We start from the raw sequence: 13,439 nt of genomic DNA, 5'->3' as shown, positions 1-13,439 counted from the left end.
GTTCCTTTGCAGGCACGTTATTCTCTGCAAAATTTTTCCTCCCCCAAGCTGCCCCTCCCTCCTCCCTTTTCTTTCTTAAAAAGACACCCTTTCAGTTCCTTTGCAAGCACGTTGTTCTCTGCAAAATGTTTCCTACTCCAAGCAGCCCCTCCCTTTTCTTTCTACAAAAAAGGAGGGGGAAAGAAACCCCTTCATCCCAGCAGCAGCTGCTTGGGTTCCTACGGTGAAAATAGTTTGGAAGAAGAGGCAAAAAAATCTTAAACACCTGGTTCGTATCTTGAAAAGTTCGTTAGAAGAGACGTTCATAAGATGAGGTACCACTGTATTAATTAAAAAATACTTCGCGGGTTTTTTTCTATACCACGATTTTTCCCGCCCAATTACGTCATACGTCATCACCAAACTAATAATTTTTGCAATTAAATAACAAAGAAAATAATTATTGTTAATAAATAATTATGTTTATAAATATCAGGATCACTAAGTGTCTTATTCAACGGTGAGTACCAGTAATAATGGTGAGTAAATGGTTGTTAAGGGAATGGGAAATGGTAATTTAGGGGTTTAAAGTGTTAAGGGAAGGCTTGTGATACTGTCCATAGCCAAAAATGATGTATTTACTTCCGCATCTCTACTTCGCGGAAATTTGACTTTCGCAGGTGGTCTCGGAACGCATCCCCCGCGGAAATCGAGGGAACACTGTATCTTATAATTTTTTGAACCCCGATATAAGCGCTTGGCCTTATTTTCGGGGAGGTCTTATTTTGGGGGCGCATGGCACAAAACAGGGCTTCTCTTGCCGTCTTACCTGATTTCCAGCTCTGTCTCACTAACTCTAACTAGAGGAAATAGTGAGGACCAGCTACATATATGGTTAAATGCAATAGCATCTAGATTTATATACTGCTTCATAGTGCTTTGACAGCTCTCTCTAAGCTGGTGATGACGAACCTTTCCTTCCTCGGGTGCCGAAAGAGTGTGGGCATGTGCTATTGTGCATGTACTAATGCCCACACTCATAATTCAATGCGTGGGGAGGGCGAAAACAGCTCTCCCTGCCCCCCCCCCCGAGGCGCTCTGGAGGTTGGAAATGGCCTATTTCTCGACTTCAGGTGGGCCCAGTAGGCTCGTGTCTCACCCTCCCCAGGCTCCAATGGCTTCTCTGGAGCTGGGGGAGGGTAAAAACGCCCTCCCCCATCCAGGGGTGGGCTTCTGCCCAGACCAGTGGGGACGTAGTGGGGTAGCAAAAATGGAGCTCCACCCCAGAGCACCCAATTTGCACTGAAAGTGGTTGAAAGAAAATGCAGGGTGTCCTGCAGAAGCCATGCCCACAGTGTGGTAGTAAAAATGTTGGCAGCCCTTCACTGCCCCCATCCCCCTGGTGGCTCTCTGGAAGCCAAAAACGCCCTCCCAGAGCCTCTGTGCAAGCCAAAAATCAGCTGGCCAGCACACACACACACATGCACGTTGGAGCTGAGCTAGAGCAACGTGGTAGTAATTGTTCTTTCCAAGCAAGAGCCATCTGAAGAAGGAGTCTCCAACCTTGGCAACGTTAAGACTTCCGGAGTTCAACTCCTAGAGTTCCTCAGCCGGCTGTGGAATTCTGGGAATTGAAGTCCACAAGTCTTAAAAGTGGCCAAGGTTGGAGACTCCTGATCTGGAGGTTGGAATCCCTCCGCTTTCTGAGATTTCACACCAAGGTCGAACCTTTGCCTGATCTCCCCGGTTTGTGAGACAGGATTTTCCTCATTTCCTGCCTCACCCCGTGGCTCAACAGAAGGCCGGACTCCACCGAAAGTGTCCGGTGCATTCTGGGGACACTACAGCCTTCTTTCTCCAGGGTTGGTGCAATACTGTCCACGGACGTGACATTGGTGCTGCTCGCTGGGGTGGTTTGGTGGGACTTCTGTTCCACGTAGGGCAGGTACGAAAGCTCCGGGTGGATTTCCGGACGCGACTGTGAAGAGGTCACTTTCGGACCATCGCTGGGAGGCGGGACGACGGCTGGCGTTTCGATGCTCTGGGCCGAGTTGTTCTCGTAAAGATCGTGTGACAATTCTCCTGGGCTAGGCCTGGATGCCCGGACGATTGCGTGGATCACCGTAATGATCAAAACGACGATCCCAGAGGAGAAGATACAAGCACAGGCAATTCCTGTTGGTCTCTCAAATGCCATCATCGCGTAGATCAAGAGGGCTGGAGGGCGGCAGAGAGGGAAATTGTTAGCCACCACCAAAGCTTAAAACAAGGAATTGGGTATTAACCAAGTTTGTGACTCGTGCGTTCACGCAAGACGCTAAGAACTGGAGTCCCTCAACACACTGACTCGCAATTGTCCCCTCCATTAGCATCAGAAGAGGGTTCAAAGAATCATAGAGTTGGAAGGGACCTCCAGGGTCATCGGGTCCAACCCCCTGCTCAATGCAGGATTCGGACACTTGGCAACTGGTTCGTATTTATGACGGCCTCAGTGTCCTGAGGTCATGTGATCTGCTTCCGTGACCACCTGCTGAGCAAATTAAATGGGGAAGCCAGATTCACTTAACAGCCATGTTACTAATTTAACAACTGTCATAATTCACTTAACAGCTGTGGCAAGAAAGGGTGTAGAAGGGGGCAAAGCCTATTTAACAAATGTTTAGCGATATCAATTTTGGCCTGCATTGGGGTCGTATGTCGAGGACTATGTGTGTCCTTTATTGCAATTTCTTTATTTTAAATTAAACCACCCAATAATAATTAATAATAATAATTTATTAGATTTGTATGCCGCCCCTGTCCAAGGACTCGGGGTGGCTCACAACATAACAATAATACAGTACAAATACAAATACAATATTAAAAAGTTAAAAAACTAATTTAAAAATACATTGTCATAGCAATCGTCTACACAGTCATATAGATTCAGTCCAACTAATCATTATACAGAGGTCAAACAAAAAAGAGGGGGGATTAATCCCCCCACGCTTGGCGGCAGAGATGTGTCTTCAACATTTTGCCGAAGGCGAGGAAGGTAGGGACAGTTCGAATGTCCAGGGGGAGTTGATTCCAGAGGGCCGGGGCCGCCACAGAGAAGGCTCTTCCCCCGGGTCCCGCCAGATGAGAAGGTCGACTCTGTGGGACTTAATCGGCCGCTGGGATTCGTGCGGCAGAAGGCAGTCTCGTAGGTATTCTGGTCCGATGCCATGAAGGGCTTTATAGGTCATTACCAGCACTTTGAATTGTGACCGGAAACTGATCGGCAGCCAGTGCAGGCCGCGCAGTGTTGGAGAGATGTGGGCATATCTAGGAAAGCCCATGATTGCTCTCGTGGCCGCATTCTGCACGATCTGAAGTTTCCGAACACTCTTCAAGGGCAGCCCCATGTCAGAACACTGTGCAGTTTATAATAAAACACTCTTTAAAAAAGTACGATTCGAATGAAAACATAGACCCGTGATGGCAAAACCTATGGCATATCTGAGGGCATGCGAGGTGTTGCCCTATGTCAGCTCCAACGCACATGTGCACACTGCCCAACTGATTTTGGGCCTTCAGGGGAGTGGGAGGAAGCAGCTGTAGCTCTCCCCAGGCTTCAGGAAAGCCTCTGGAGGGTATGGAGGGCTAAAAAAGGCCCAACAGGCCTAGCGGAAGTCCAGAGGCTTCAGTGAGGCCTGCATGCATGGTGGGAAGCGTGGGACGGGGGTTATGCATGCATGCACAAGGGGAGGGCATTGCATTATGGGTGTGAGCACGGGCCCACACGTTATTGCCTGCACAAGTGGCGCCTGAACAAAAAAAGTTTCGCCATCGCTGAGATAGACCATAGATCAGGGATGGTGAACCTTTTTTTCCCTTGGGTGCCGAAAGAGCATGGGTATGCGCTATTGTGCATGCATGAGTGACCACACCCATAATTCAATGCCTGGACAGGGCGAAAACAGCTTTCCACCCCTGGAGGCCAGAAATGCCCCGTTTCCCAACTTCTGGTGGGCCCAGTTAGGCTTGTGTTTGGAGCCGAAGGAGGGTAAAAATGCCCTCCCCCATCCCCCTGGAGGCTCTCTGGGAGCCAAAAAGGCCCTCCCAGAGCCTCTACGCGAGCCAAAGATCATCTGGTTGGCCCACACATGCACATTGGAGCTGAGCTAGGGCAATTGCGTGACCCAGGGGAAGAGCCTTCTCTGTGGTGGCCCCGGCCCTCTGGAACCAGCTCACCCCAGATATCAGAGTAGCCCCCACCCTCCTTGCCTTTCGCAAACTCCTTAAAACCCACCTCTGCCATCAGGCATGGGGGAATTGAGACATCTCCCCCAGGCTTATATAGTTTTATGTATGGTATGCTTGCGTTGTATGTTTCTAAATTAATGGTTTTTTAAAATATTTTTTAAAAATTTATTTATTTATTTATTAGATTTGTATGCCGCCCCTCTCCGAAGACTCAGGGTGGCTAACAACAGTATAAAAAGACAACGTAAACAAATCTAATATTAAAAATAATCTAAAAAACCCCAATTTAAAGAACCACTCATACATACAAGCATACCATGTATCAATTCTATAAGCCTAGGGGGAAGGGAATATCTCAATTCCCCCATGCCTGACGACAGAGGTGGGTTTTAAGGAGCTTGCAAAAGGCAAGGAGGGTGGGGGCTACTCTGATATCTGGGGTGAGCTGGTTCCAGAGGGCCGGGGCCACCACAGAGAAGGCTCTTCTCCTGGGTCCCGCCAAATGACATTGCTTAGTCGACGGGACCCGGAGAAGGCCAACTCTGTGGGACCTAACCGGTCGCTGGGATTAGATTATTAGATATTATATTAGTTTATTGTACACTGTTTTACTACTGTTGTGAGCCGCCCCGAGTCTGTGGAAAGGGGCGGCATACAAATCTAATTATTAATAATAATAATAATAATAATAATAATAATAATAATAATGATTATGATGATGACTCATGTGCCAGCAGATATGGCTCTGCGTGCCACCTATGGCATCCATGCCATAAGTTCGCCATCACTGCCACAGATATAAGTACAACATAAAATAGATTGGATGCTTTTGTAAGCTTCTCTCCATGTCTTTCCTTTGTGTCTAATTTGTTTTTTAAAGGATGGTTCTCAATACTCAAGAAATCATATGGATGGGAAATTTTATTTCCTTAACTCAAACGTAACTTTCAAACCGCTTTTTGAACACTTCTTCGACAAGCAAGGGAAGCACAGAAAGGGAAGGGAGGAACGACTCACCTGCTAGGTAGGCTAAAACAGCGCAGCAAAACACACCAACAGCTACATGCCTCACTTTTCGACTCTGCAGCAGGAACCAGTCGCCTCTGTGACATAAAAACAATATTTTTTAAAAATTATTTTTGTCTGCAAAGTAGACAGATTCCCTGCTCCAAATATCTCACGTGGAAAGCTGCTGTAATGTTGATGAGCTTACATTTTGCTCTAAAACACAAACAGTCCTCAAGTTTCATTAGGGACCGTTCAACCGGGTGTGAAATCCAGCAGGTCCTTACAGGTTCTGGAGAACCGGTAGCGGAAATTTTAACTACTTCAGAGAACCGGCAAATGCCATCTCTGGCTGGCCCCAGAGTGGAGTGGGAATGGAGATTTTTGGGGGGCAACTCACTCCACCACCACCTTCCTTGGCAACAGACTTTCCGTTTCCAATCGCGGTCATAAGTCAAGGACTCCTTGTCCTGTAGACTAGATCATCGTCAGCAAAATGGGAAGAGCGCAACAAAAAAAGCAATACAATGTTCCCTTGATTTTCACAGGTTCGAACTTCACAAATAGCCCATACCACGGTTTTTCAAAAAGTATTAATTAAAAAATACTTCATGGTTTTTTTCCTATACCACGTTTTTTCCCACCTGATGACATATCATATGTCATCGCCAAAGTAATAATTTTTGCAAATAAATAACAAAAAAAATAATTATTGTTAATAAATAATTATGTTTATAAATATCAGGACCACTAAGTGCCTTATTCAATGGGGAGTACCAGTAATAATGGTGAGTAAATGGTTGTTAAGGGAATGGGAAATGGTAATTTAGGGGTTTAAAGTGTTAAGGGAAGGCTTGTGATACTGTCCATAGCCAAAAATGGTGTATTTACTTCCGCATCCCTACTTCGCGGAAATTCAACTTTCGCGGGCGATCTCGGAACGCATCCCCCACGGAAATCGAGGGAACACTGTACAGTATATGGAAGCTGACCAAGATCTGAGGAACAAAGCCATCAACTCTATCCATGGGTGAAATAGCTCCTTTGTTTTGGGAAATGGGGGGGGGGGGGGGTCAGCTCAAACTCAAAAAACAGATCGCTTTTTATTAATGCCTGGCCCGTTTTTTTTATAAAACAACTCTTCTAAACTCTTACTCCGGCCAGAGCTGTTGTTTTGTTGGAGCAGTTGCAGTTTCCTTCAACATGCAGGAATTCAAGCAGTTACTGGGGGAAGAAGAATATGGAGCTTTGGTGGGAAAGGAACAGTTGGTGAGCAGAGTTGAGACTTCCATCTTCACACCAAGAGTCTGAAGACCAGGGCCTGGGAGGTGGGAGAGGATGGGATCACTGCCCGTCTTCTAGCACCTTGAAGCATTGAGTCTTGTTTTGTCAATTTGCAGGAAGAATTCCACCACCCTCCCCTTGGCAGACATAGAGGAAAGAGGAAAGGAAAGATGGGAAGAAAGGAGAGGGGAAGGGAAGAGGAAAAGGGAGGAAGGAAAGAAGGGAGGGGGAGGAAAAGGAAGAGAGGAAGGGAAGAGGGAAAGGAAAGGAAATGAGAAGGAGGGAGAGGAAGATGAAAAGAAGGAAGGAAAGGGAAATGGGAAAGGAAAGAAGGGAGGGGGGAGGAAAAGGAAGAGAGGAAGGGAAGAGGGAAAGGAAAGGAAATGAGAAGGAGGGAGAGGAAGATGAAAAGAAGGAAGGAAAGGGAAATGGGAAAGGAAAGAAGGGAGGGGGAAAGAAAAGGAAGAGAGGAATGGAAGAGGGAAGGGAAAGGGGAAATGAGAAGGAGGGAGAGGGAAAGGAAAAGGAGGAAGGAAAGAGGGAAAGGAGAAATGGGAAAGGAAAGAAGGGAGGGGGGAGGAAAAGGAAGAGAGGAAGGGAAGAGGGAAAGGAAAGGGGAAATGAGAAGGAGGGACAGGGAAAGGAAAAGGAGGAAGGAAAGAGGGAAATGGGAAAGGAAAGAAGGGAGGGGGAAGGAAAAGGAAGAGAGGAAGGGAAGAGAGAAAGAAAAGGGGAAATGAGAAGGAGAGAGAGGGAAATAAAAAGGAAGGAAAGATAGGGAAAATGACAAAGGAAAGAAGAAGGGAGGGGGAAGGAAAAGGAAGAGAGGAAGGGAAGAGGGAAAGGAAAGGGGAAATGAGAAGGAGGGACAGGGAAAGGAAAGAAGGAAACAAGGGAGAGGGAAGGAAAAGGAAGGTTGTTGTGAGCCCCCCCGAGTCTGCGGAAAGGGGTGGCATACAAATCTACCGTAATAAATTATTATTATAAATTAATTATTAAGAGAGGAAGGGGAGAGGGAAAGGAAAGGAATTTAATGTGGATCATGGGGCAGAGAGGGAAGGCAAGGGGGGAGATGAGATATCAAGTGGCAGCCAGAAAGAACATTTGACGTTGCTCATTCGGAATCACCACAGCAACTTAGGAAACACGGAGGAGCTGAGATGAAAGCATAATCAATACAGTGAGTGCCAGCAGGCTGTATTCCAAAATTTCTCATTAAAATGGAATTTCACTTTATAAAGGCTGGCACATGCAAGTGTGTCGCGTCTATTGCACTTTGCACAATAACTTGATCAATGCCTCAAGGCTGATGTGAGCCTGGAGCAAAACTCTAGAATGGGAGACTTGTACAAAAAATATTTCCCTGCGTTTCTATTGCAGTTTTAATAAATGTTGTCGACCTTGGGAGTATGTAAATATTAGCAACAAGCACACTAGAGCCTTTGTGGGGTTTGTGCAAGTTACACTAGCCAACTCTGGATTGCAGTTCAACATGTTTTGTGAATCAGACTATTATAGTAAGCCCAACTCGGGTTCCTATGTTTAGGTAGAGGATTTAATGTAAACACAAACACTCTGAGGTTTTTTTTAAACCCTGGTTTAGTGTATGATGTAAACCCAGCCATTGTGTGGCTTAGCTCAATCAAAATCAAAGCCAAAAGAAAGACTTAAAAATTATGTCAAGCCCAAAAGGCAACACAAGAAGATATTGTTGGAGCTACAATTTTGGAAGGTAACCCAATCCAACCAACCAGCCACAGACCAAGATACTGTATAAGAAACTGAAGTCTTCAAATGAACACACTGCAGCAGGAGCTCTTGAGAAAATATATTTACTTCTTTGTAGCAAAAATTATCTATTTACACTATTATCTTTACTCTATCTCACTATACACGAGCCATACTACAACTAACCAACAACCACTACAATCACACCTATGCAAAGATATCTTACATTTTTATATATTTATCAACCAATCAGGTGTTGTAGCATATTTTGTTGACTCACAATGGTTCAGCATTCTTTGCGTTATAATGGTCATTACAATTATTACAGTCCTTCAGACTACAGTCCAGTGAAGTCAGGCGGTAGGGAAAGCAAGTAGGATGCTTGGCTGCATAGCTAGAGGTATAACAAGCAGGAAGAGGGAGATTATGATCCCGCTATATAGAATGCTGGTGAGACCACATTTGGAATACTGTGTTCAGTTCTGGAGACCTCACCTACAAAAAGATATTGACAAAATTGAACAGGTCCAAAGACGGGCTACAAGAATGGTGGAAGGTCTTAAGCATAAAACGTATCAGGAAAGACTTCATGAACTCCATCTGTATAGTCTGGAGGACAGAAGGAAAAGGGGGGACATGATCGAAACATTTAAATATATTAAAGGGTTAAATAAGGTCCAGGAGGGAAGTGTTTTTAATAGGAAAGTGAACACAAGAACAAGGGGACACAATCTGAAGTTAGTTGGGGGAAAGATCAAAAGCAACATGAGAAAATATTATTTTACTGAAAAAGTAGTAGATCCTTGGAACAAACTTCCAGCAGATGTAGTAGATAAATCCACAGTAACTGAATTTAAACATGCCTGGGATAAACATATATGTATTCTAAGATAAAATCCAGAAAATAGTATAAGGGCAGACTAGATGGACCATGAGGTATTTTTCTGCCGTCAGACAGTTTCTATGTTTCTATACTACAACTAATCAACAACCACTACAATCACACCTATGCAAAGGTATCTTACATTTTTATATATTTATCAACCAACCAGGTTGTAGCATATTTTGATTACTCACAATGGTTCAGCATTCTTTGCGTTATAATAGTCATTACAATTATTCCTCCTGCATTGGGATATTATATCAGGTGAGGCCTAATCCTAACAGACATTGCTTAATTTGGTCCACTTTTGGATCGATTCCCTATAGTGGTGTTTCTCAACTTCAGCCATTTTAAGATGCATGGACTTCAATTCCCAGAATTCCCCAACCAGCTTGTGGACTGCAGAATCCTGGGAATTAGAATCCACACATCTTAAACCTGTCAAGAATGAGAAATCAGTATTTCTAGGCAGGTAAAGAAACTTCTGCAAGAAAATGACCAAGTCAACCCACAGGCCAATCATATTGATTGATTTGATTTGATTTGATTGAATTTATATTGCCACCTATTCACTTATGGCGACTCAAGGCAGCTTACAGAATATAAAAACCAAATTAAAAACAGTAAAACTAATTTTAAAAAATCAAATAAATTAATGTAATAAAACCACCTCCCGCCCCAGTGACAGCCAATCACACGAGCCGCTTAACAGGCTCCATCCCACTCTGAGTTCCTGAAGCCCGCTGGCACAACCAGGTCTTCAGTGTCTTCTGGAAGAGAATTAGAGTGGGGAAATGAGGAGCCGCCACAGAGAAGGCCCTTCTTCTGGGTCCCACCAAGCGTATCTCCCTCTGGGATAGGATCTGCAACATTCCCTGCCTCCCTGCTCCGATGGGTCGGGTAGATGTGACCAGCAAGAGATGGTCTTTCAGATAACGTGGTCCCAAGCCAGGAAGGGATTTCAAGGTGACAACCAGCACCTTGAAGTGCACCCAGAAGCAAATCAGCAACCAATGCAGCTCCTGCAGGAGAGGTAACACATGTCCACACTGGGGTCTGCACAAAACCATGTGAGCCGCTGCATTTTGCACCAATTGGCGCTTCTGGATGCTCTTCAAGGGAAGCCCCATGTAGAGCAAGTTACAACAGTCAAGACTGGAAATGATTACGGCATGGGTGACTGAATAGGGGTTGCTGGTCCAGGAAAGGGCATCACTGGCTCACAATTGGCACTATAACAGTGTTCCAATACTTGAGGGGCTTCCACAGAGAGGAGGGGGTCAGGCTGTTTTCCAGAGCACCAGAAGGGTTTCCACAGGTATATTATGCCCTCAGCCAAACACAGGCCACAATAGAATAGAATAGAATAGAATAGAATAGAATTTTATTGGCCAAGTGTGATTGGACACACAAGGAATTTGTCTTGGTGCATATGATCATAAAAGAAAAAGATACATTTGTCAAGAATTATGAGGTACAACACTTAATGATTGTACATCTCGGCTTTTAGACCATTAACCCATATTACATCCTCCTCAGCGCCCCCTCCCCTCCGAGACACCTTCCCTCATCGTTTCCCCAGGGCAGGGGTAGGCCAAGGTGGCTCTTCTATGACTTGTGGACTTCAACTCCCAGAATTCCTGAGCCAATCATGCTAGCTCAGGAATTCTGGGAGTTGAAGTCTACAAGTTATAGAAGCGCGACCTTGGCCTACCCCTGCCACAGGGGACCTTCTGTCTGTCGCCTTCGGGGCTCCCCCTTGGCATACGCACCTCTCGCTGCCCAGCGCGCCTCCCGAGGCCGCGCACCGCTCGGCGCCGCAGTAGCCGTGCAGGAGGCTGAGGAGCAGGCAGCTCAGGCTCAGCACCAAGCCCAGCGAAGCCAGGGCGGCCGAGACGGGGCTCAGTCTCAGGATCCACGGGGTCTGGAAGCGGCTGACGAATCCTTCGATCTGGAAGAGCAGCATCGAAGCCAGCACGGCCACCAAGCCCGAGGCGGTGCCCAAGAGCAGCAGCGCGCCCAAAGCGCGGTGTCCGTATTGGGAGAGCATGGAGGGCGGAACGGGTCCGGGAAAGACCGGACCGCGGGGGACCAGGTCGGCCTAAAACTTTTCTCCACACACACCCCGAAGTTGCGTCGAAGCGGCGCTTTCCAAGGAGGAAGGAGGCGCGGCCGAAGTGAAGTGGCTGGGCGGAGGGAAGGGGGCCGCGGGGGGCTTTTGTCGCCGCTGAAGCCGCGCCAGATCCTCGCAACCGCCGATCCAATTGAGAGCCTAGATCCCATCGCTGACATCGTCCTCCGCCGCTATTTACAGATTACAAGCTTTGGAAGGGACCTAGTCCAGGGTTGATGTCTTTCAAGGGAAGACATCAACACCCTTGAAAATGTCCAAAGATATTTCACCAGAAGAGCCCTTCACTCCTCCACTCGAAACAGAATATCCTACGAAAATAGACTAACAATCCTGGGCCTAGAAAGCCTAGAACTACAGTGCCTAAAACACAATTTGAGTATTCCCCACAAGATCATATGCTGCAACGTCCTACCGGTCAATGACTACTTCAGCTTCAACCGCAACAACACAAGAGCACACAACAGATTCAAACTTAATACGAACCGTTCCAAACTAGACTGTAAAAAATATGATTTCAACAATCGAGTTATCGAAGCGTGGAACTCATTGCCGGACTCAATTGTGTCAAGCCCTAACCCCCAACATTTCTCCCTTAGACTCTCCACGATTGACCTCTCCAGGTTCCTAAGAGGCCAGTAAGGGGCGTACATAAGTGCACTGGTGTGCCTTTCGTCCCCTGTCCAATTGTCTTTCCTTTCTCTCACTTATCATATATATTTTCTTTCTTTCATATATTCTCTCCTCTAAGTTCACTTTACCCTTATATATACAGTATTACTACATGTCTATTTTTCTTCCTATGTATTTGTGTATTGGACAAATGAATAAATAAAAAATAAAATAAAGCAAAGTTGGCCCTTCTGTGACATGTGGACTTCAACTCCCAGAATTCCTGAGCTAGCATGATTGGCTCAGGAATTCTGGGAGTTGAAGTCCACAAGTCATAGAAGAGCCAACTTTGCCTACCCCTGATATTTTATTTTATTTATTTGTCAAACAATTATAGGGTGGTACTTTGTACAAATTAAACATTAGATAAGTAATTATAAAAAGTAACAAAAGAAAGACAATAGGGCAGGGATGGTAGGCACAATGGTGCGCTTATGCCCGCCCCTTACAGACCTCTTAGAAAGGAGGAGAGGTCAATTGTAGATAGTCTAAGGTTAAAGGTTTTGGGATTAGGAGTAGAAACCACAGAATCCGGTAGTGCATTCCAGGCGTTGATTACTCTGCTGCTGAAGTCGTATTTTTTGCAGTCAAGTTTGGAGCGGTTGACATTTAATTTGAATTGATTTCGTGCTCGTGTGTTGTTGCAGTTGAAGGTGTAGTAGTCGTTAACAGGTAGGACATTTTGGTATATGATTTTATGAACTATAATTAAGTCGGAACAGAGACGACAGAGTTGTAAATTGTCTAAACCAAGAATTTCAAGTCTGGTGGAGAAAGGTATTTTGTTTTGAGAAGAGGAATCAAGGACTCTTCTTGTGAAATATTTCTGGACTCTCTCAATTGTGTTGATGTCAGATATGCAATGTGGGTTCCATGCAGGCGAGCTGTATTCTAGGATTGGTCTGACAAATGTTTTGTAAGCTCTTGTTAGTAGTTCAAAATTGCCAGAGAAGAAGCTGTGAGGATTAGGTTAACAACTCTTAAAGCCTTTTTGGCAATGTTGTTGCAGTGGGCTCACCCACCCCCAAGCAGGAGTCCCTACACCAGGGGTCCCCTTAAGATCTGTGGGCTTCAACTTTTAAGTCTTGTGGACTTCAACTTCCAGAATTCTCCAGCCAGTTATGCTAGCTAAAACATATTTTCTCCAATGGGGTTTTTTTTTTTTGCTGGAAATCAGAAGTAAATGCTGGTGACTGGCCAAAAAAGAAAAAAAAAAGTCCTATACTGTATTGTGATCCTGTGTGACAGTGGGGGTGCTGCAAAGGGCTGTAAAATGTGGGCTGGTTTCCAGATGCCCCAAAAGAAAACACACGCGCGCACGCGCACAAACAGCAGTCATAACTTCAAACCCAAGCCATAAATAATTCTGAGGAGGTGCGTCATGACTTTGAATGATTGCCAATGGCCGGTCATAAATCGAGCACTTCCTATGTTTCATAAGCACAGCAATTTTACCAGAAGATACTTTGATTGATTGATTGATTGATTGATTGATTGATAGAGTTGAAAGGGATCATGCAGGTCATCAAG

The 13,439-nt window shown here is 45.4% G+C and overlaps 1 protein-coding gene across 1 annotated transcript; it reads right to left on the bottom strand.

Annotated features, from left to right (window-relative positions):
* Positions 1-1,690: 1,690 nt before the first annotated feature.
* Positions 1,691-11,267, bottom strand: TMEM221 (transmembrane protein 221). The gene is made up of 3 exons (XM_070732463.1): positions 10,879-11,267; positions 5,224-5,309; positions 1,691-2,196 (listed from the first exon to the last, which is right to left on the bottom strand). Exons 1-3 carry the CDS (start codon positions 11,154-11,156, stop codon positions 1,691-1,693), a joined length of 870 nt encoding a protein of 289 aa, XP_070588564.1. The 5' UTR covers positions 11,157-11,267.
* Positions 11,268-13,439: the final 2,172 nt, after the last annotated feature.

Source organism: Erythrolamprus reginae, chromosome 1 (genome assembly GCF_031021105.1).
Source record: "Erythrolamprus reginae isolate rEryReg1 chromosome 1, rEryReg1.hap1, whole genome shotgun sequence".
Lineage (NCBI taxonomy): Eukaryota > Metazoa > Chordata > Lepidosauria > Squamata > Dipsadidae > Erythrolamprus > Erythrolamprus reginae.
This window is presented reverse-complemented; position numbering and strand designations above follow the sequence as displayed.

Coding starts and splice junctions, on each gene's coding strand:
- TMEM221 (XM_070732463.1), bottom strand. CDS start 11,156: ATGCTCTCCCAATACGGACACCGCGCTTTGGGCGCGCTGCTGCTCTTG. Junction 5,310..10,878: donor GGCGCGCTGGGCAGCGAGAG/GTGCGTATGCCA, acceptor TTTATGTCACAG/AGGCGACTGGTTCCTGCTGC. Junction 2,197..5,223: donor TGTTTTAGCCTACCTAGCAG/GTGAGTCGTTCC, acceptor GCCGCCCTCCAG/CCCTCTTGATCTACGCGATG.